Raw genomic sequence first — 22551 nt, forward strand, 5'->3', positions numbered from 1 at the left:
GAAACATAAAGGGTCATCAAGAAGGAGCTCGCCTCCTGCTGTGGCATTCACTGCTCGTGCAGGCTCTTAAAATACTACTAAGGATAGTCTGCACTACGGGAGGTTCTGTATGTCACCTCACCTGGTAATGTTGTGTTTGTTTGTGGGAATTAAAAAGCCTCTTATGTAGGAAATGTGGAGAGAAGGAGACAGCCTTCCATGTGATATTTATGTGCCCAGCCTTACAAGGTCGTCGTATGATATCCCTTGGCCTATTCGATGGGAGATCAAAGGGAAGAACAGGTTACCATCAAAAAGGTTCTCATGGTTCACTAAAAGGACCTAGGAATTGACGGAGAATGAGGACCTGTGAATGGGGATGCACAATAAAAATTCTAGCTGCTATGCAATCCCATGGTCACTTATTGCCTGGCCCTCTGTAAAAAAATAACAGTACCATAGATAAAACTACTCTTTTAGTAGATTTCTCATCCTAATAAAAACAGCTGAGGCAAATATTTATTATTGTTTACACTGTAGAGTTCATGTTTTGTTTCATTTGTTTCTTGTTATTTCAGTATTTAAAACCTTGTTTAGCCAAATAAATAAAAAAAACTACCTAATCATAAAATACCCCCGCCGCAGCAAACCTGCCGAATATGCGAATTTCCATTCATCTAAATTGATTTTCAATTAAATCTATTACATAACATTAGGTTTGAGTACTAGGTCTGCTGCTAAGGAAAGGAAACTAATAAAGTGTATTTTTAGTAAAATAATATAATAGCTTAGTATAAAATTAATAAATTTGCCAAGTTTGATCAAAATATATCCATAAACAAGCAAATTACAACATTTTACAATATTCTCCATAAGTGGAGTTTTAAATTTACAATTTTTTGAATTTGTTCCGTTACCAAAAACCGCACAAGAACAATTTAATATACTAAATTATTTGTTTTTTAAGCTCTCTAAAAATGTCTAGAGATAAATTGGGAAATTTTGTGTTTTGAGGGTCAAAAATGATAATTGACAATCATATGATTAATGACAATTTTTTACCACATTAAACCCCGTTCCCATGTTTATCAAATCTATGGTCTTGTCCATGTACCAATACTTCAGATGCTTCAATAGTACGGTAACCGATAAAATGTCGATGCAAAAAATCTATAACACCCAAATAAAACATTGATCGATGATTCGAAAACATCGTCCATCGATTATCGATGCTCATCTCTTCCCATTCCACTTCTCTATATCCATCTCAAGCTCCCGAATACCACAACCACTTTCGACGGGTGGCCGTGGCAATGCGTGAGTGTTCCACCATGTGAGTGGAGCGGAGCGAGACTAGACTGACTTAAGTTACTTAGCCTTTAGTATGTTCATGAACCGGGATGAGTTGGGTTGAGTAGTGAAGCGAGACTGACTGAGAAGACCGTCGTGAAGTGAACTGTGTAGTGAGTGAGTGACTTTACTCTGTCTGTCTGTGCGGTGGTTGCGGTTCTATTCCACGGTAACTGAACTGGTGGTATGGTAACTTTTAACAGTGGTTTGGTTGGTGGTTCGGTTCGGTGGTTGGTCAAATCAAATGGTCAGTTCAGTTGTTCAGTTCAGTGTGTCTCTGTGTCTGTAGACTAGTAGACTAGACGTAGGTTGGTTGGTTTGGTTGGTACTGTGTAGTGTGAGTGTGTGAGTAAATCAAAGTGTCGATTCAATTGTATCTGTATCATTAAACAGGGCAGGGCTTAAAGAAAACGAACTTGTGGATAGTAGAGATACAAATTCGTATCATCATGTCGTCTTTCACAAGAACAAACGCTAATTCGAGTAGGGCTGGAACGAACTCAAATAGGCCTCCTAGAGGGCTAGGTGCCGGTAAGTTTCATTTCATAGGACGAAGGTTTAGTTAGGCAACTAAAACTGCAATTCCTCTCTTAGGACATCTTTGCATTTGCTGCTAGGCTAGGCCTAAGTTATTGGTGGATTTTGTAAACTGTATTGGGCTTAGGCGTAGCCTAACTTAGGCCTAGCCTAACTTAGGCCTAGCCTAACTTAGGCCTAGCATAACTTAGGCCTAGCCTAACTTAGGCCTAGCCTAACCTATATAACTTACTCCAGCCTATTAATGATAGGTCGCCAGAGGGGCTCACCCAGACTTGTTTGGAGGAGGATTATTAAGTTGGTAGCCTATGTGCTTTGCCGGAGGAATATTTACCGGACCCCTAAAAGAGGGAAATTACAATTTAGCTTCCAGGATTCAATGTTTTCTTTGAGGATTTTTTTGATAACAGAACTAGGCCTATGGTCAAACATGTTTTAGTCAGTAGGCCTAAATTCTAGCGACCATCAACCATTAAGTTACTGCGTAAGGCCCGGTTCACACAAGAGACTTACTTAACTTAGCTGACTAGGTAAGACTAGGTAGGCCCTAAGCCCGACTGGGTAAGCTTAGCGGACCACAGGATCCTATGAGCTGCTCACACGAGCTTCGTGTCCCAAATCATTGTCAGCCCCGTTCCCAATCACTCATGGTAGCTTCCCAGTCACCTGCTCTAGCGTCGTAGCAGTACACGTTTCCTTAACTTGTGGGAGCGTTCACACGAGCGATCGGGTAGTGCAACTCGCATTCTTCCCTTTGTTCACATTGTGCACCAGTGATGGATCTGAGTAGTTTTGATATCCATTTTTTCATAAAGTCTGTGGATATAGCCTATGTCCTCGTGTAAACCGGTGTATCCTGTGGTCCGCTACCCAGTCGGGCTTACCTACTTAATCACAGCCTAACTTAGTCACCTAGATAAGTCGCTCTTGTGCAAAGGCACTTACTTATTATAGAGCTAGTGCTTGGAATTTTTTAAAGTTAGAATAGCCTAAGTACCTTAGTTATTTGTATTATATTTATATAGGCCTATACGTCCGTAGCCTAAACGCGATAACTTGAGTAGCCTAATTTTTGTCTGATTTTGATGAAATTTGGTTTAAAGGTGTAAGGTGGGATAAACTTGAATGAGTTGGCGAACCAGCATGATCGGACCATGGGAACGGGGTTTTATAGGGTAGCCTAAATATTGGGTTTTCACATTTTTTACCCTTTACCGGTAAACACACAATTTTCCAATTTCTCTCTAGACCTTTTAAAAGAGCTTTAAAAAACAAATACCGGTAATTTAGTACCTACGAGGCTAAGCCCGTTGAAATCAACGGTTTGGGGCCTCCTCGTTTATATCGTGTTGCTTCATTGGCAACAAATAATGCACATAAAATAGCAATGTGGTATTTCCAAAAAGAAAAACAACTGTAAATTGGCTGTTACGTGTTTACATGCATTGTTAATCAATGTATCTTATTAAGGATATTGTGATCTACTTAGTTTAAAAGGAATTTAACCTAAGTACAGTCATGACAGTAGCTGCTTTAAAATAGTATTAAGTCTTACAGCCAAAATATCGTGTTCCCTTCAATAATGCTACCAACCCAGTGGGCCACGGTCCGTAATAAAGGCCACTGCAAAGAATTTTTCAAGATAGCCTACACCATTTTAGGCAATGTTTTTGTGTTTGGATGTTATTAGACACTATTAGTTGTTATTAGACACTATACTGTTTAGGTATGTAAATCTTAGTTTCTCATGGTTTTCGTGTACTGTACTTACAGTTGATGGGTACAGTTTTGTGTGAAGTTATGTAGGTAATTTGATGGTTTTACCACAAAACTTAATTCACTGAAATAATGGGGAGCACTAGTCCCTACAGTTGGTGATGAGTGTCCGCCATTTTAGATTTTTTTTTTTACAAAGATACATCAAATAGCAGATATTATTTTATAGTATCACTAGGCTACATCATTCATTGTAGACTATGTAAACTTTGGTCACCATTGACGAGCCCGAGACGGTACAAGTGCTTCTAAAGGTACAAAAACAACAACCCACACTCGGGGGTTGCATGGGACCTCACTCTAGGAACGCGAGTGGTGGCGCACAGAAGTTGGCTTCGTGCAACGTGACTCCAGAGAATACAAACCTTATAAAAAGCAGAATGCTTATGGGGAATAGTCGCACTGGATTTGGCCGCCGAAATGAGCTTTGTGCGGCCGCCGCTAGTTAGCACTAGCCTCTCTCTATCTCTCCCCCCCTCTCTCTCTCTCTTCGCTTATTTGCTGTCTCACTCACACAGCTGCGTGTGAGATTCTGAAGGCAGCACCTTTTCTACCAAGCAAATGCCGCAGGAACTGATTTTTTAACATGGGCATTTTTTTTCCTTGTAAGGTTTTTTTTACTTTGGTAACTCTCTGGTTTAAACTAGCTAATAGGAGTAGTATGACGGGGAAGGGAGAGCGAAAAAATGATGTTCCATCGGTTCCTATAAAGAGGTATGGTTATTCTTAAAACTGTGGGCCGACAATATCACATATTTCTTTTTCAAAATAAATGTGCTCGGAAGAAAAGTCCGTTTTGTCACCTATGTGTGTTTGTAAATGTAATGGCTACCACACTGCGAAATGCCATCACATACTATGCGTATCAAACGATTACCTTAACACTAATACCGAAACCCTACCTAGGCTGACGTTAAACGAAACCTCCGGTCTGTGAGACCCCGCTTTAAAATACACACTAACGCTGGGCTTCTGAGACAGACATGTTATGAACAGACAACTTGTCAAGGTCACGACACCCATGCAAAATGAACAAACAATATATCAATTTGTAGGGAAGGAAAAGGGGGAAGGTATTGGGGGAAAAGAATTTCCCAAGTAAACAGTGTTGCGAACATACGATTTTGAAAATTCCTGTGGGCCTGTCAGTCCAGGGTTTCGGTATTAGTGTTAACGATGGGTTATTATCAATGCTAGAATCATATTCACTGTCTTGATTTCCTATAAATTTCCTTGTCATCCACTCTATAATTTATTTATTTTTTTGTTAAAAGTAACGCTTTCAAATATTTTAGGTAATGAAGGCGGACCTAACCAACGAAGGCCAAGGGGTAGGCCAAACTACAACTATAGACAGAGTGATGAAATTATGGAAACTGATAATTCAGTGACAAACATACACTCAACAAATATGACAGAAAATCGTTTTAGTTTAAGAGGTAGCCCATATTTGAGAGGTATGGACAACGCTTTAAGGTTTTGGCAAAGACCTGGGTCAACTGAGACTTTAAGGAAAGAGCTTTTAGGAAGATTCACAAATATGCTGCCGCCTCTCTCTTTTTTAGAATCTGAAGCAGTCTGTGATGAAGGTAAAAAATCAAACTCTGAAACTAAGCCAACGCTCACTATGACCGATTGGTCGCTAATACCTCGTAATTCTACACTTCAGACTACAGATTACTCACATGAAATGGACTCTAAAAATTCAACCGATAGTGTTGACTTCAGAAAGAGAAAATCGTCAAATAATGCAAAATCAAGTTATAAAAGAGAGAGTGATAATATAAGAGGAAATGATTATGTTAACATGAATAACAATATGTCAGAAAAAACTGAAAACAGACCTGTGAGGAAACCAAGTTCCAATGTTGAGTCACTGTCAAAAATGGATGCTTTAAAATCCAAAGCATCTCCAAAGGTAATGAGAAAAGTCACTAAGGAAAGTTATAAAAGAGAGAATGATAATGTAAAAGGAAATGATTATGTTAACACGAATAACAATATGTCAGAAAAAACTGATAACAGACCTGTTGGGTACCCAAGTTCCAATATTGAGTTACCGTCAAGAATGAATGCTTTAAAATCCAAAGCATCTCCAAAGGTAATGAGAAAAGTCACTAAGGAAGAAAGAATCACTATAATGAACCAACATGGTTTTGACACAAATGTTTTAAATCGACCAAGTTCTTCCAACGGTGGAATATCCCATAGAGCAACTCCTCGCATTAGGCATAACCTAACTGAACTAAACGAGGATCTTTCTGTAGGTAGTTCTGAACATAATCATGGTGACTATGTGAAGCGTGAAAATGTTAAATCAAAAAATGCACTAGTACTTAAGGAGACGGGCTTTACAGGTGGGAAACAGCTCAACATCAACCGCCCTGTAAGAGATTCTAATGAACGAGTCCCTACTCGCGCTGAAGCGTTAAATAGAATCGAAGAGCAGTATGAAGTTGAAAGAGCCATACACGAAGAAAAGAAGAGAGAGGTATGTATTACAATTTTTTTATAAAAGGCTCTAGAGCTATAAATGCTAATTGATAATAGTGTTGTCTAACCAGTAATAATTCCGGGCATTAATAATACCGTATCGCATCGGAATATCTGAAGCTTGTTTTACTATTTTCTCCTTTGTTCTGAGAAAAGTTTGAGTATGTAGAGATGAAGATTATCTCGTTCGGTTTAGATTTGGCATAAATTATCGTAAAATTTACGTTGTCCTGTTGAACATTGTGGGTTTATGTGTCAACAAACATGGCTTGCAAGCTTTTATTCTAGGTCTTCGTTCCCTAACCTTTTTTCAGCCCCAAGCTCTTGGATGCTGTCTGTTAGATTTTTGTTTTGTATGCAATGGGTGTACTGTACAAGCAAAAAAAACTCAGATTTTGATAAAAATTTTGTTGTATTTATATCCAAAGAATTTATGAAGTTTCAAAAAATGCCAAATATAAAGTAACAACTGAAAACAAAAACTTAACTATTTACTAATCAATTATATGTTATTAAGGTATATTTCAATAAGTTTACATTGTTAAGTTTTAGGACCAAACAGGATCGCCTACGAATAGTTTTTGCTTCATAAAGTTTATGTTAAAACACTTAAATAGCCTGTTCAGAAGGTGCTGATGACTCCACAGTACTGTATTCTCTTCAGTGCTTATAAATCAAAATATCTGGGTACCTATATAAAAGAGTGCTTATGTCACTTAGATAATTATTATTCAATTTTATATTACACAATGTTTATGCGAATTTCCCATATAGGGAATAAGCTATTACCGTAGTACTCATGGTAAGACCTGGACACGGGACCGATTTTTTTTTCGTTTTGAGGTCCCTAGAGGCCAAAAACACCATCCGTTCAAATTCATATATATATATATATATATATATATATATATATATGTGTGTGTCCGTCAGCACGATAACTCGAGCAAAAATGATCCGATTTTGATGAAATTTGGTACAAACGTGTAAACCTACGTTTATTCGAACGAGTTCGCGATCCAGCATGATCGGACCATGGGAACGGTTTTATGGGGTAAAATAGTTATTTGTGTAACTAGTGGTGAAAGTGGCACTTTGCTGCACACGAGAGCAATGTTTACGCACGAGCCGCAGGCGAGTGCGGAATGATCTCGAGTGCAGCAAAGGCCTTTTTCGCTCGTGTTACACATTTTATTTTTCCTACAGTCACTATAAAACATAAATAATTAGTCTTTCAAACACTATACAACACGTTTTTAGGTTCAGCTAGCAACACAATTACACAAATGGTGCCCTGGAGAAAGTAGTACCCGTGGTCCGTATCACTCCGCTATTTTTCCTCGGCAAGAAATGTGCTCCGTCTTTTGAGAATATAGTTCCGTATGTTTTTGTAATTTGAAGTGGTTTCCGCGCCTAAAAAAAATGCTTTAAAGGTATTTTCTTGTTTATTAAGACCGTAGGAATGTTTTAAAAACGTTTAAAAGAAAAGTCCAGAAAGTTCAGAAATACCAAAACTATAAACACGAAATGACAGGTTAAATCGTAGTTATAATAGTCAATCAGCTGTTCATAGTATTATTATCTTTAAGTGTTGCCAACCTATTTCCAAGCGTACACGGATTACGTGCATAATAAAACCACGCTGTTTTGTGTTGTTTGGTTGGAATCCTGATGTGCGGCAAAGTATTTTAAACCGTGCGGCAAAGTATAAACCGTACGGCAAAGTATAAATATGCAGCAATTAGCAGCTTTCTGTACTATAAACAGTACAGGGAAGCCAACTTTGTCGGGTGACTGTAGGAAAATAGGTTTTTCCAATTTTTGACAAAAAAAAAAAAATTTTGCAATTTATTTCCAAACTATTTTTTAGAGCTTCAAAAATCAAATAATTTAGTATATTGAAGCGTTATTATGCGCCTAATGGTTACGGAGAAAATTCCAAAAAATTGTAAATTTAAAATTCCCATGTTATTCTTATGGAGAATGAGTAAACTGTTGTAGTTTGCTTGTTTATGAACATATTTTGATCAAATTTGGAAAATGTTTTTATTTCTTACTAACTATTAACATTTTACAAAAAAAAAACAGTTTTACCCTCCCTGATGCAGCAAACCTAAGTACTTGTTAAACTAATTCTATTTAAATCGGGAATAAATGTTATATTTTTAAGTAGACATTTCAGTGTAAATCCAATCAGTCAAATGGAAATTCGCTTAGTCTGCAGGTTTGCTGCGGCGGGGGTATTTTTTCTTACTTCTCTGGCCTCTCATATCTAGAAATCTAAAACTTATCAACAGTTCAGCGTTTATTTTTTATTTTTATTATTGATTAAGTTATGTAACGAATTTTGTATGTTTTACACTTAGAATTTGTGTTTTTTTAAGTTTATTTTATTTTTCAACAGAAAGAGGCAAAGAAAAGAGAAGAGTATTTGGCCAGATATAAACACGTTGATCAGGGTCACCGTTTGAACGATGGTCTATTAGATGAAGCTGCAGGTTATGGTAAGAGAAAAAGTTGTCATTTTTTAAATATTATATACCAAAGCCAAAACAGTGAATCAAAGTGTTATCATGTTGTGAATCCTTTCTTTCTTGATTAAAAAAAACTCCACGTGTCCTTAGGTGTCCATGGGTCCACTTATGAACCATATGAACAAAACGTTTTGTCTACCAGATATTGGTGGATTATATTTATTAACACTGATAATTCTCCAAATAATAACAGTTGTACATGTTTTAGCTGTGGATTATAAGCCAAAGGAATCTCTGGAAGAGGTTCGGAAGCGACAGCAAAAGCACTTCAACAACATCGCTTTAGTTTTTCAAGAGGAACAAAAAAAGGTTGGTCATTTTTAAAATCTTGTTTTTGTTGTTATTCATTAATATACATCTGAAAAATTTCAGGATTTTAACAGAGTGTTAAGTAGCAATAGTAAATACACTATTGAAATGATTATTTTAGTATGGGTATAATGTGTTTGCACTCAAACTAGTGTATAGTAAAACCAACAATACAGTAAAACCATGTAAACTCCTAACAGAAAAAGATAAAAGATTTGTTCTGATTACCTATACTGTACTTTAATTTTTCTTTTAACAAATGATATGGAATTTAAAGGACATGTCTATGCAAAGATGTCTACAGCAGTAGTTTTAGTTTGATATGTTTGTTGTAATTGCTGTTATACGAGACTCTTCAACCTACGTTTTCTGAGATACGTTTTGTCGTCTGCTCCATTAAATTCTGATGGTGAAGCAATACTGACTACTTGTGCCACGAATGACAATTCCCAAAGCATAGCTCTTTTTCCGATTGATGAGCATTTTTTATTATTAACTGTAGGGCCTACTATTTATGTCAACTGTAGGTCACGCGTTCGCTTAAGTTATTTTGCTTTAGCCCCCTTTGTCCATTTTATGTTTACTGATTGTTTTCATTATTCATAATCTCAAGTCTTATATGGAACTTGATTTTTTGCAAATTTCTTATTTTTACTGGGACATCTTAACGTTTGGTTTGAAATTTGCAGATAGGAGAGCAACAAAAACTGTTGGATGCTGAGAAGGCATTGAAAAAGCTGGAAGAATATTCACAGCATATCAACGTTGGCTATAGGCTCGGTCGGGGGGATGGCAACAGACCAGGTATTGTGCAAATTAGTGGTTAATATATAATCTTCTTTAGCCACGCTACAGCTCACGCTTTCCTAAAACAAAATATAAAATGTTTTGGCCTTTGTGCATGCCAGTTCCCATACATAGAGGATAATGGTAAAAACTGTCCCATGGCAACCTGGGTGGAAGAAGGTTAATTCAAAATGATTTATTCCAAACATCGGGAAAATTAGCAACTCACATTTTGGTGACTTTCCAATGTAAGCAAAACAGATTTCTAAGATTTTTTTTTTTATGTTACATTGTTTGTGGTTATCAACTGAACTGAACTTATCTAACCTAACCAAACCCAAATGCCGCAAAGCACTAAGGCGTCCCTCTTTTTTTAAAGACTCATAAACCCATAACTAACAGAAAACCAATATTTACACTGACAATTTATATTATAACTTGACCAATTTATTTAATTGTTTTTATTTCTGCTGATAGCTTCAAAAGTCAGTTGCGTCAAAAGACAAATCTAAAGTCTTGAATAGTTTGACAAAGATAATAATATAATTAACTGAATATTTGTAAGATGGCGTTTCCATTACTTTTAGAGTTTCCCGATGTGGTGGTCTGGGTGGGATAATCTAGCTTCTATTGTGTAGTGATGGTCTAAACCAGAAACTTTTGTCTTTTTAAAATACAAACGCAACACTTTTTTACTCGACTAATTAAGGTTTCAAATAATCCAGGTTATAGCCTAATATGTTTACTATGCAATCGACACTGAATGAAATTGTTTTCTGGCATAATAAATAATATGAATAACATAGTTAAAACCTAAAAACACATAATTTTTATAAACAACGTAGGCCTACACTGAAATGAATTAAACTCCTGACAATGCCATAGTAACATTAAAATACAATTAACTATACTGTAGTGGCGTAGTGTATTATTGGTTAAATAGTTAATAGTATCAAGATACTAAGTTTAAAAACTCGAAACTCTCTGATCAAATCGCAAAAACAAAACTTGTGCTAAGTTATAGTGGTTTTGAGATTTTGCAGTACTTTTTGACACATCACTAGAATAATGTGCAACCTACAAAAACATCCCCTTTCACTTAATAATTTCGTTACACTACAACTTCGGGGAGCGAGCTGGTGTTGTGGTTAGAGCGTGGGACTTCGGTCTCTGAGGTCCCGGGTTCGATCCCCGCCAAGTCACCAATGGATTTTATCTAAGTGATAATGCCGCAACCTCTAGGTCTAGCCTGAAAATTAATGTGAAAAACAATCCCAAACTCGTGGCTAGCGTCCTAGGCCAGCTGCTGTCACTTCACAATAGAAGCTAGATTATCCCACCCAGACCACCACATCAGAAAACTCTAAAAGTAATGGAAACGCCATCTTACAAAAAGTAGGTTAAAAAAAAAAAAAAAAAAAAACACTTCAGCTTCCTTTTTAGTATTAGGCTTATAAATTTTAGTTGGTAAACAACCATTTTTTTTTTTGTTTAAGCTCCCAATTACTTAACTGCTGAGACTTCCAAAAATGAGCATGCGAAACCAAAAGAGAGAGAGGGAACCAATTCTTCATCTTCCAAGCAGCAGCAGAAAAAACACCTAACTGAAAATAAACTTCCTGAATCGGTGATTCAAAGAGAACCAAAAGACCAAAAACACAACATGACCCAAGAGCATCTGGTTTGTATTTAGTCTCTTATATTTTATAATTATCACAATTTTTTTTGCTCACAATTTTGTCGGAAGGTACTGTGATCGTAAGAACTTATGAAGCAGTTTGCTGAATGGTAAATAATTAGGCAACTCCATGTTATAGCGAATGCAAGAAATATTGGATAATTTTGCCGCGACCATGAAAGATGTTTAGGATTATGGCAAGGATTCCAAGCCACGATCGTTGGAGAATTTTAGGGTTTCATTGCATTTACTGCAGATAATGTCATAGACAAAAAGAATTAAACATAGACTGTCAGCCGTGCTGCGGTTACCATTGTTACCATAGGTTCCGGCGCAATAGTTTACGTAGTGCGTACGCCGTAACTACATAGCGCTCCAAGCGGTGTGCGCCAGAACCTATGGTAACCGCAGCACAGCTGACGGTCTATATTTAATTCTTTTTGTCTATGGTAATGTAGAAACATTTTAATGGAACCTGATTCTTTTCAAGACCTGAGGTCTATTAGTTAAAAATTTTTGCCTCTTGCTAAAGGGGTCTAGCCTGTAGATTCCTAGAAGTTATAATTTTTCAGTTTGAACCTTGATTACAAGTCACCCTTGATAACCAGTGTTAAAATCCCCTTGGATGTTACCCTTTCCTTTTTCATATGTAACTGCAAACCTCGAAGAGAAGTCTACCTTGATAACTAAACTACAGTAGTAGTATTCATGAGAGGCTTGTAATCGGGGTTCTACTATATCACTACCACATACTCTGGTTGACAAAATACTAGGGATGGACGAGATTGGATTTTTAGTTCGAGACGAGACGAGACGAGATTTTTTATTTCTCATAAAATTTCGAGATGGGATTTCCCTTCTCATACACAACGGGAAATGCACGTTCAAAATTTTTACCTGATTTTGTAACATTGTTAGATGACTGTTTAAATACAAAATACAAAAATAATGATAATAGGCAAGAATATTTACAATCTTTTATTAAAAAACATCAGCATAACATTTTTTTTATTAATCACGCTTAACTTATTAAAAATGCCTACGATTAGGAAACATAGTGATATCAGTTAGGATAGTGTTCAACTTATCCTAAAATAAAATAAATCATAAAATAAAAGCAATATTAGTTTTTATAAAATAGTTACTTGTTTTGACTTTTTATAGTAATAAAACATTCCTCACACTGCTTACACTTAACAAAACTTCTCAAATGTTATTAAAGTAATATTATTTAAAAAATTAAAGTAATATTTACATTTAAAGAATTAATTAAATAAGAACGCCTTCGCAAAGGAAACGCAACTACAACACGCTCCTGTATTGCGGGTATTGCATTGACTTTCTGCAGGCGTTTTTAATTTTTTTTATTTATTTTTTTTTTAGGGTCCGCGGAATTGGCTAACTCTGGAACTCGCTAACCCCATGTTAAACGCCCTATCTTCAAATTTGGTCGATGAGAGGAACTCGCTAACTTGTTCGGTTTCGGAATTGGCTAACTCCGGAACCCGCTAACCCGCTCTAGAGCCAGGTTAGCGAATTCCGTCCTCGTACGGAAGTCGCTAACTCGGCCCCTCGGCGGAACTCGCTAACTCCCAATCAGAAGCCTCGCGGGCCGTCCAATGGGAGCCAAGCACGAATATTTTTGGCCAGTGTTGCCGAAAGTGTAGTACCTATATCGTATCGGTACCATAATGTCGTATCCTACGATTAATTAGGAGTATGAGCAACGTAGTCGATCAAATAAATATATTTAGAAGTATGTTTAACATTATTCTTATGATTATTATTGTGGAAAATGTATTATAGTCTTACCATAGACTAGCCAACACAAGTAAACTTTACATCCCATTGTAAACTTCGAAGCTCGTTTTTCGTGTCTAGTTCATGTCCGGTGACACTGATCGCTAGTGTCGACAAAATTGTGTTTCTATTATTAGTTAACTTCATGATTTGCTCTTTACTGTTTGGTTATATAACTAGGGGACGTGTTATTAGTTGTGATTAGAACGTTTTATTTGGTTAAACGAGGTTTTAAATTACTGAAAACAAGAAACAGTTGTAAACAAAACACGACCTCTAAAGACAGTGCACCGGACAGAACTAACAATAAAACTGTCTTCAGCTGATCCACAAGGATGAGAAATGTACTAAGGGTATATAAGGGAGTATGATTTATATGTGGGTTTCTTACTTAAATAGTAGCTTATTGGTATGCAAAAAGATAAAAATGCACATTTAATTTGGATCTACATGTTATGAAATATCTATTTTCGGTGTCCGCCATTTGTTTCTTTTATTCGAATAAATACCATTTTGTGAACTTCTGCAAATAAAATTATTGAGTTCGTATTTTCTATACTGTGCTTGTAACCTTGAATCATAATATAAAATTTACACATTAAACGTCATTAAAGAATTACATTGTAGTGGTAATGTATTTTTAAATAGAGCTATTGAATTTAAATAAATATTTATCAATACATTATAAAGTGGTAGGCCTAATGTATTCATGGATTGCATTAAAAGTTAGTCTATGCATAAATACAACTTGTAAATTTCTTTTATCGTAGGCTATTAGTGTAGAAAGGAACGTGTGGAATGTGTACGGTGGTCATCCTCTTAATTTTGTTGAATTAATATTAATTTTACGTCTTTCCGTAGGCCTACTTTTTAAAAGTCTGGAGTTTTTCTACAGGCTGGTTCTAAATGGACCCAGGCGTTCTTGTTTGTTACAATTCTTATGAATGGTGACCATAGCTAAAATTACTTGATCTTATCCAAAAACAAAGCTATTGTCTATTGTGTAGCTCAGTACTGGGTAACGGTGAACCGAGCGGCTTGGTATAGTTTATATCGATTGTGAAAGCAATATAAAGGAAACCCAACACTCAAATCAGGAAAATCCGTCAATTCGTTTATTAAGAATCGTGAATTAAAATAACCCTGTCACGTTTTATTATATGAATATTATATCTTCTCCTATTTTTTACTAGTGGTACTTAGGTGTAAATTTAAAAACGGTTTTAAAACATGTAACATTATTGCTAAAAAATTCAACACATTTTAGAATTAGGCAACTATTTACTAGTAGGCCTACAATGCCTTGGTTCAAACTATTAGTCCTAGATAAAAACTTAGTCTATGTCATCATATTTGTACACGTAAGTTGGACGGTTCAACGACGAACATTTAATTTAAAATCTATGAATTAGTTATAAAAGTTACGATGGTTGATGACTGTATTAATTAATGGTTTTGGTTTATTACGACATTACGATTAAATCTGTTTTCCGTGTTTAAGAACTTGCGTGTATTTTAGCTTAGTTTCGTAGAGGTTTAATTATTTAGTACCAATTCAACTGAATTTTTAATATTTTTCATATTCTATTATTTTCTTTAATACTGATGGCATTTATATTTAAGAACGAAATCATAAACATTTAACTGGCCATTGTACAGTTTAATAAAAAAAAACACTTTTTCATGATTTTTTAATTATCTTTGAATTACTTTGGGCTAGTTATCTGTCAAAAGTGGAATTGATAACAAAAAACAATAACATTTACTCTATCTTTATTGACACTGACATTTTGAAATACGGCAGTGTACGATTATTTTGTCGTACAAGGTTGGCAACGCCCCGTGCAGTGCGCGCGTCCGGGTTAGCGACTTCCAGAGTTAGCGAATTCCGCCGCGAGACAAAATCGAGTTAGTGGGTTCCGGAGTTAGCCAATTCCTGACTGAGACGGTTAGCCAGTTCCAGAGTTAGCCAGTTCCGACACACGACCGAGTTAGCGAGTTCCTGAGTTAGCCAATTCCTACGTCTCTTTTTTTATTCTTGTCTCGATAAAAATCTCGGCCAAAAAGAAATCTCGTCTCGTGTAACGAGATTTAAAATTTCCCGAAATTTCGAGACTTGACCATCCCTACAAAATACATACCTGAATTTGTATGGTCTTCAAGTTAATTTCACCCAATACAATGTTACACATGTATTAACATGTTATTACAATGTTATGTTTGTTCCAGGATCAAAATAGCCACTGTCTGGAAAAGAGTGTTAAGAAATCTGAAAACAATAACATACCAGTACATCAGGAAACTGGCTTTGAAGTAGACAAAGACAATAATTTAGGTAATGAATGATTTTTTATAGTTTTCCCCAATTTGAGTTGTAGATTTAATTAGATTGCAACAGTCAAATATTTTATGTTGAACGTCGTGCAACAGCTCAAAAATTATATTTTGGACGTCGTGACACTGAATAATATTATTGGACGTTGTGCAATGCATCTGGAAAAACTGGTCTCTACTTTTTTGCACCACTGTATGTATGTATGCTGCATTATCCTATGTAGCTTTTATCTTTGTTCAATTATAAACTGTTCTTCAATAATCTCTTACTTACATTCACCTCAGAACATAAACAAAAATGAACTGTCACATAAATGTGGTGTTTGGACTATTTCAAGAAAATATAATCATTTTCACTAGTGTCTTCACTATAGATCTGGTGTCGCAAATATGGGACATTACAAAAGGTTATCAAAAATATAAAAAAAGAAGAATATATTATTTACAAACACAATTGCAGTGTATTACAAAGTAAATGATCACTGTTTAACAGGTTTTCGCCCGGGGTCTGTGTGTACTGTTAACCAAGTGACAGCTGGTCTATGTGTAAGATTAAATTGTATACCTCTGTCCGAAGCAATGATTGCGACGTCACATATATGCGACACTCGGTAGCGTATAATAATAAATAACCTTAATTAACCCATTTATTAACCCATATTTAAATTATTGATATTAACGAACAGGCCGATTTCCAAAGGGCTCCCTATTACATAGTGAGGTAGTGTTAAGGATTAATGTTTACATTAAATTAATGAAATGCTAAAACATACTCTCTTACCAGTCGGTTCTTCCTTTGTGCAGCAACGACTTCCTCAGACATAACTTGGTGTAGATTCTTATACAATATCACGTATGGATTTATTTATGTCAACATTTCTCCCAATCCGTGCAAAATCGTCTGATCTAACTGAGTTGTTCTCCATACTTTAGTTAGAAGCCTCACTTAAATCAAGAACATAAAGTAGTCCTTCAAGAGTTCGAGGGCCTGACGCTCTCTTTTACGACGACCAAAAGATGTTTTGTTCATCTCATATTCACTGTCTTTCACACACTTTAAAGCATTCACTTCTATCAAAGGGCTAGAAATAGCATCAATGTTAATAACTTACCGCACCTCTTTTAAGAACAAATAATAATAAAATAAGTAAACAAAAATGTAAATAAACAAACTATTGTCAATTGCATTGACCAGCTGTTGCTCACTATACAGTAGAACCCCTCATATCCGGCCTTGGTTTTACCGGTCCTCTGTTTATCCGGCCCCTTCCAGGAAGCCAATATCAAAATTTTTACTCTCAGCTTACAGACGTTTAGATGCAAACACTAGTCTTTGTGACTGCTCAAGTCATAAAATAAATTGTTCTCACTCTGTTTGTTTATACATTTATTTGCTGAGTCACTATACTCAGTTAAGCTAGTAGGCCTAACCTCTTATCAGTTGGTTGATTATTTCCAAAGTGGGGTTAGTACAGTACAGTACGAGTACATTAATTTTTGTATTTCACAAAATGGTTAAGAATGTTGAGTAGAAATGCATGTACCATTTAACTCCTAATGATCTTTAAGTACAATTTATTGTCATTTTTACCTCCATTTAATAGGTTTTGTTACCTGGAATCATAATATTTGTACATTTATTACTTAATGACTTTAACCTACAAATATTTCTTTTTTTCTTTTTACAAACATGTTTATTTTTCTAAAAATGATCCCAGAACAGAATTAAATGATACTTTTGATTGCATATATTGATTACCCATTATTATTAGGTATGAATTGTCATTTTCATAGTAGGTTGGTTTATCCGGCCAAATCGTTATCCGGTCAGGGACTTGGTCCCGTGGTGGCCGGATATGAGGGGTTCTACTGTAATAGAAGAAAATAATCATAATTAACTTTTGCAAATCGGTCTATTGGGCGGAACTCTAAAAGAATTCTTTCACATCAATACTTTTCGGCAAATCTACACACTATGAGTTTTTATTTGGTTAAGGCCATTTATCATTTACATAAAATTTGATTGTATCTATCACTTTAATAACATAATAGATATGTGTATGTAAATTGTATAGCAGACATTTTCCAATATGCCCGTGGAGTACGTCTTAAGTTATCGCCAATTAATTATGCATAAAATATAGAAGTAACGTTATCAAAGCATTATTTTTGTAAAGTCATAAAAGTTAAAAGGTCAACAAGTGGTTAAAAAGATTCAGCCTATACTAAACTATCAGGACAATATACAAGCGCCGCAAGCCTGCGTAACACCCATCACTGTTGGAGCGAACGATCTTGGAGTGAACGCACAGTTCAAGATTTTTTTTTTTTTTTGTCCTAGGACGCTAGGCACAAGCCTGGGATTGTTTTTCACATTACTTCAGGCTAGACCTAGGGGTTGCGGCATTATCACTTAGATAAAATCCATTGGTGACTTGGCGGGGATCGAACCCGGGACCTCACGGACTGAAGTCCCGCGCTCTAACCACTACGCCAGCTCGCTCCCCCGCACAGTTCAAGATTATTACATATTTAAATTATACTGATTGTTAACTCCAATGTGCATTCGATCCATTGTACAGTAAAATTCAAAATTAATATTTTCTACTGGTTAGTCTCCTTCTAGAGCTGACTGTACCCGTTGAATTGAATGAAAAGTGGAGCGAATGAACAGGCAAATAAAATTACTTTTTGGAGTGAACCATCTTGGAGTGAATGAAACATATGTCCGAAATCAACCATACGAACAAAACGTTTTATGGCCACCTGAAATTGCTGAATTATATAGATTAACACTGATAATTCTCCAAACACTAACAATTAAATATGTTTTAGCTGTGGGTTACAACCCAAATGAGACTTTTGAAGAGGTACTGAAGCGACAGCATGAACAACTCAAAAACTTTGCTTTAACAAGAAAGGTTGGTCATTTTTTAAATGGTATTCTTGTTATTTAATACAATACTTTGTGAAAAGTTGCAGGATTTTAACAGAGTGTAAAGTAGCAATAGGTAGTAAATACACTATTGAAATGATTAGGCCTATTTTAGTATAAGTATACGATTAAAAAATTAATAGTTTGATTTCAATACAGTAAATACTTGACTAACAGCAATAAATATGAAAGATTTGTTCTGTTAATCAATGATATGAAATTTAAAGGATACGTCTATTCAAAGATGTCTACAACAGTAGTTTTAGTTTGATATGTTTGTTGTAATTGCTGTTATATGAAACTTCAACCTATGTTTTCTAAACTTTGTCTATATCACAGTCTGAGATCTGTGTTGTTGTCTGCAAATTTTATTATGGTTTTGGTTTAGCGACGTAAAGCTAAATAAAGGTGGTTTAACTGGGTATGCTCCATGTTAAGCATATGGATGTTTGCTTTAGTTAATTTGTTTTAGACCTCTTTGTCCAGATTATGTTTACTGTTTCATTATTCATAGTCTTATTCTTTATGGAACAAGGCAATTTCACTCAAGGTCTACAATGATATATTTGTTCCAGGGAAGAGAGAGTTATAATCTAGAAGAGAAGGGAGTGGAAAATTTGGAAAATAATATAGATTGTGAAATTGGCTTTGAACTAGACCCAGACGATAATTCAGGTAATGTATAATTACCTGAATGGTTTTCCCCAAGTTGAAAGTTATATTTTTCTTATTTTTAGGTTCAATAGATAAAATCCTCTATATTATGTTAAGTAATTGAGTGACACATTTTTGAAATGCCAAATTATTGGGAGTATATGGACAAAATAGTTTGAAGTTCAATCACGCATTAACTACTGGGTCAGATTGGGTTGAAATTTGGCATGATGATAGCTCTCATTCCCGAATAACATATAGACATATTATTATCTCAAAAATCCTTTCGGGCTCCGCCCCAGTGGCTCTAGAATTTTCCATGTTAACCTTATGAGTATTCATATTTAAAGGGAATTAAGGAATTGTGCCAGCTGTTCCAACTACACAAGTTTATTCTATGATATGCAATAGCATTAAAAGGTTACTAGTTAACCGCCCGTGCTCCGCTACGGGAATATTGTCAGCAACAAAAGATATAATAATTAACAAATACTGTTTATCTTTGTATTTTATTTAGGGGCTGCTTTCTTTACATGAAGTAGAACGGATAGTTGGCCTGTATAAACTATTTATGATGTTAATCAAACCGATGTATTAATTTAACCAAATTAATGTTTAAATTAATTTGAGTTACATTAAAAAAATAAATACCGTATGAACTGCGCAATGTGCTGATGATAACCTAATAAGCTACTTATGCTATGGGGACAATTTGTTCATGTATATTACTACATTCGTTTGTTTTCTTGTTCATTTCGTTCGTTGTGTGGAATAAAGATAGTCACTTAAATCACGCATCGACAGTTGGTCGCATTTCACGGATCTTTGACACATTCTGTGAGTAACCAGTGTGTTTACATCGTATAGAAAAGTTGGGCATACTTTGGCTCAATGTTAGAGGGTATTATTGGTCCAATCCGATGGTAAAAGGAGTCCTGGATCTTAAAATTATATAGACTACCAAAATGATGATACATCGAAGTGAGACTTATAAACTCGCCATTGAAAATGCAGAGTTGTATGATCTTATATTATTCAAATAGTTTTTTGAATGTTTTTTTTCTTTTGATACATACTTCATTTAAAGTCTATATAGCCCCGTTGATAAGATTTTCTATGAACTCAGAATGTTGATAAGGAGGTAATTTGACTTTCCCCTTGTGGCAACATAAGGAGAATAATATATATGTGTGTCCCTGTTAGTCCGTTCTGACTCTAATTTCATTGATTTGCAATAGTGACAAATCCAATTTAACAACCCCAATTTAAAAAAATCGGCGTTTTTTTTTTTGGAACTTCCAGAGCACATTTTACTCCATCTCTGCTATTTACTTTTTAGTTTGATGGTTCTCCACGTTTTTTTTGTTCTTATTTCTTCTTTACGCACAGTTAATGACTTACCTACCTTTTCTTTTTCTTTTTGTACTTTTCACACCATGGGGATTATGATTAAGTTTTGCGTCAACTTTACCTTTAAACATCAAGTCACACACTTTTTCGCCAGAACCGAAATCGTAAGTCACAGCTTCTCAACCGACTTCCCTGTGTACTCGAAAAAAAGTTAGGGCATAGTTCACTGATAAATAGTAGTTCCACATATCGAGAGTACTCGCCATCTTGAGTAAGATTCATCATCTAGGTAGAATAAAATGTTTGTATTTTTCTCACTTATTAGCAATTTTCTGTACAACTTGCAAGTATATTGATCTGAACCATCGATTCTGAACAAACAGTTCTGTCTCTTACTAAGGGTATTATTTCACATTCCATACTCAAACCTAAACTCAATTAGCACTTTCCTTCAAATCTGTTCGCAGGAAAACTAATACATTATTCAAAAATACAAAATTTACACCAAAACATAGGCTACAAATAATGTTTAAATACACTTAAAATAACACATTGTGGTATAATAAGTTAACAAATACGAAATACACTTTCCCTTGTTCGAGATCGTGTCTGTTTTTAACAGGAACTTCTAGATAAATAATTACATACTGAAAGTGAGGTTATAAAAATAATAACAAATGTCTGACAAACATTAAACAGCTGAGGAATAGTTTATAAACTGTGTATTATATTCTTCAATACTAATTGTATTGACTCAACCTTTGAAGGGCTGTAGGTCGTAGCCCTTAGAAATAACGTAAATTCTAAGGAAGTTCGGCAAATCTACGGATTATCCCCTTTAATTTGAGACATAAATCTTGCAGATCGGTCCAGTAATTACTGAGAAAACAGTGTTACAACTGTGTATTAAATATATAGATAAGGTTTACCAACAAGGTGCAGCACTGTTAATTATTTTTACATTTATGACAACATCTTATTTGAACCAAGCGGCAACAAAGCAACAAAGCTCTGAAAACTTTACTTTTTTGTCCTCTCCCATTGCAAACGCAAAGCACTGTATAACTGCAATAAGCATACTGTACTTAAACACCAACCCTGTACGAAGGACAGGTACTCAGCTAGTGTTTAATATTTTTAAGGGGCTATAAAAGATAGACTAGTATTGTAGGCAATCAGAGCTAAAGCATATCTTAACAAAAATGTTCTGTTTCTTTGAATTCCAAAAGTACCACTGGTTTTTTGGTAGCACTGTAAATCTCACAAATCAAATAATTCCCTCGATTCCTTTATGTGTATCATTTTCCGTAATAGTTCTGTTTGATTTCAACCCATTTTTGTTGGTCTTTTTCAGATGAACAAAGGTGTGTAAGGCAGGTATTGGAGGTCTTGGATGACGACGAGGACTTGCCGAATAATGAGCGGCCGGATCTTCAAGCTCCCATAAGTAAGTGCAAACAAATTTTTACTAGGCTGTACACTGGATCAACAATTGTCTTTAGATTAAACTCTCTGAAAATTACTTTGTTGGAACTCCCTCCAGACCTTTTAAGGCATCTTTCCTGAAAGAAAAAATCTAAAATATCTCGTTACAAATTGTAAAACACAAAAGTTAACTGTACTGCCATCATTTGTTTTACAAACTGATTTTTATTTGATAGCAACTTTTTTTGGCAAATACGTGTTGATACATGTATTGATTTGACCATTTTAGTACATATATTGATAAACACAAAGACAATTTTAATTTTTTTAAACAAATTATCATCTTTTAAGTTTAGTGTTGAAATGGTGGCCCTTTAAAACATTTTTACTTGAATACCATAAAAACTACATTCCTGTTGGTAAAAAAAAAAACTTGTTGCAATTTTATTAGACGATTTAATTACAATTGTTTTAACGACGACACTAATATTAAAGTATTCTAATACTTAATACTGAATTTTAAAAATTTGTTCATTAACAAAGAAGGAAACTTATTTTTAATATACTTTTTACAAACATATTTGAGCTCATTGGTAGCTAACTATTGAAACACC

General features: G+C 35.1%; 1 protein-coding gene across 1 annotated transcript in view; it reads left to right on the plus strand.

Annotated features, from left to right (window-relative positions):
- The first annotated feature begins 1664 nt into the window (after positions 1 to 1664).
- The window catches only part of LOC129005384 (uncharacterized), a 32914-nt gene continuing 12027 nt past the window's right edge, over positions 1665 to 22551 (plus strand). The window contains exons 1-10 of the mRNA XM_054434253.1: positions 1665 to 1860; positions 6000 to 6133; positions 8537 to 8636; positions 8875 to 8975; positions 9665 to 9779; positions 11258 to 11442; positions 15469 to 15574; positions 18409 to 18494; positions 19084 to 19183; positions 21867 to 21959. Of these exons, the coding sequence (XP_054290228.1) occupies positions 1779 to 1860; positions 6000 to 6133; positions 8537 to 8636; positions 8875 to 8975; positions 9665 to 9779; positions 11258 to 11442; positions 15469 to 15574; positions 18409 to 18494; positions 19084 to 19183; positions 21867 to 21959 (1102 nt within the window). The 5' untranslated portion in view covers positions 1665 to 1778. The remainder of the gene's footprint in view (positions 1861 to 5999; positions 6134 to 8536; positions 8637 to 8874; positions 8976 to 9664; positions 9780 to 11257; positions 11443 to 15468; positions 15575 to 18408; positions 18495 to 19083; positions 19184 to 21866; positions 21960 to 22551) is intronic.

Source organism: Macrosteles quadrilineatus, unplaced genomic scaffold (genome assembly GCF_028750875.1).
Source record: "Macrosteles quadrilineatus isolate MER2022 unplaced genomic scaffold, UCM_ALF_1.0 Scaffold_20__1_contigs__length_2534061, whole genome shotgun sequence".
In the NCBI taxonomy this organism is placed as follows: domain Eukaryota; kingdom Metazoa; phylum Arthropoda; class Insecta; order Hemiptera; family Cicadellidae; genus Macrosteles; species Macrosteles quadrilineatus.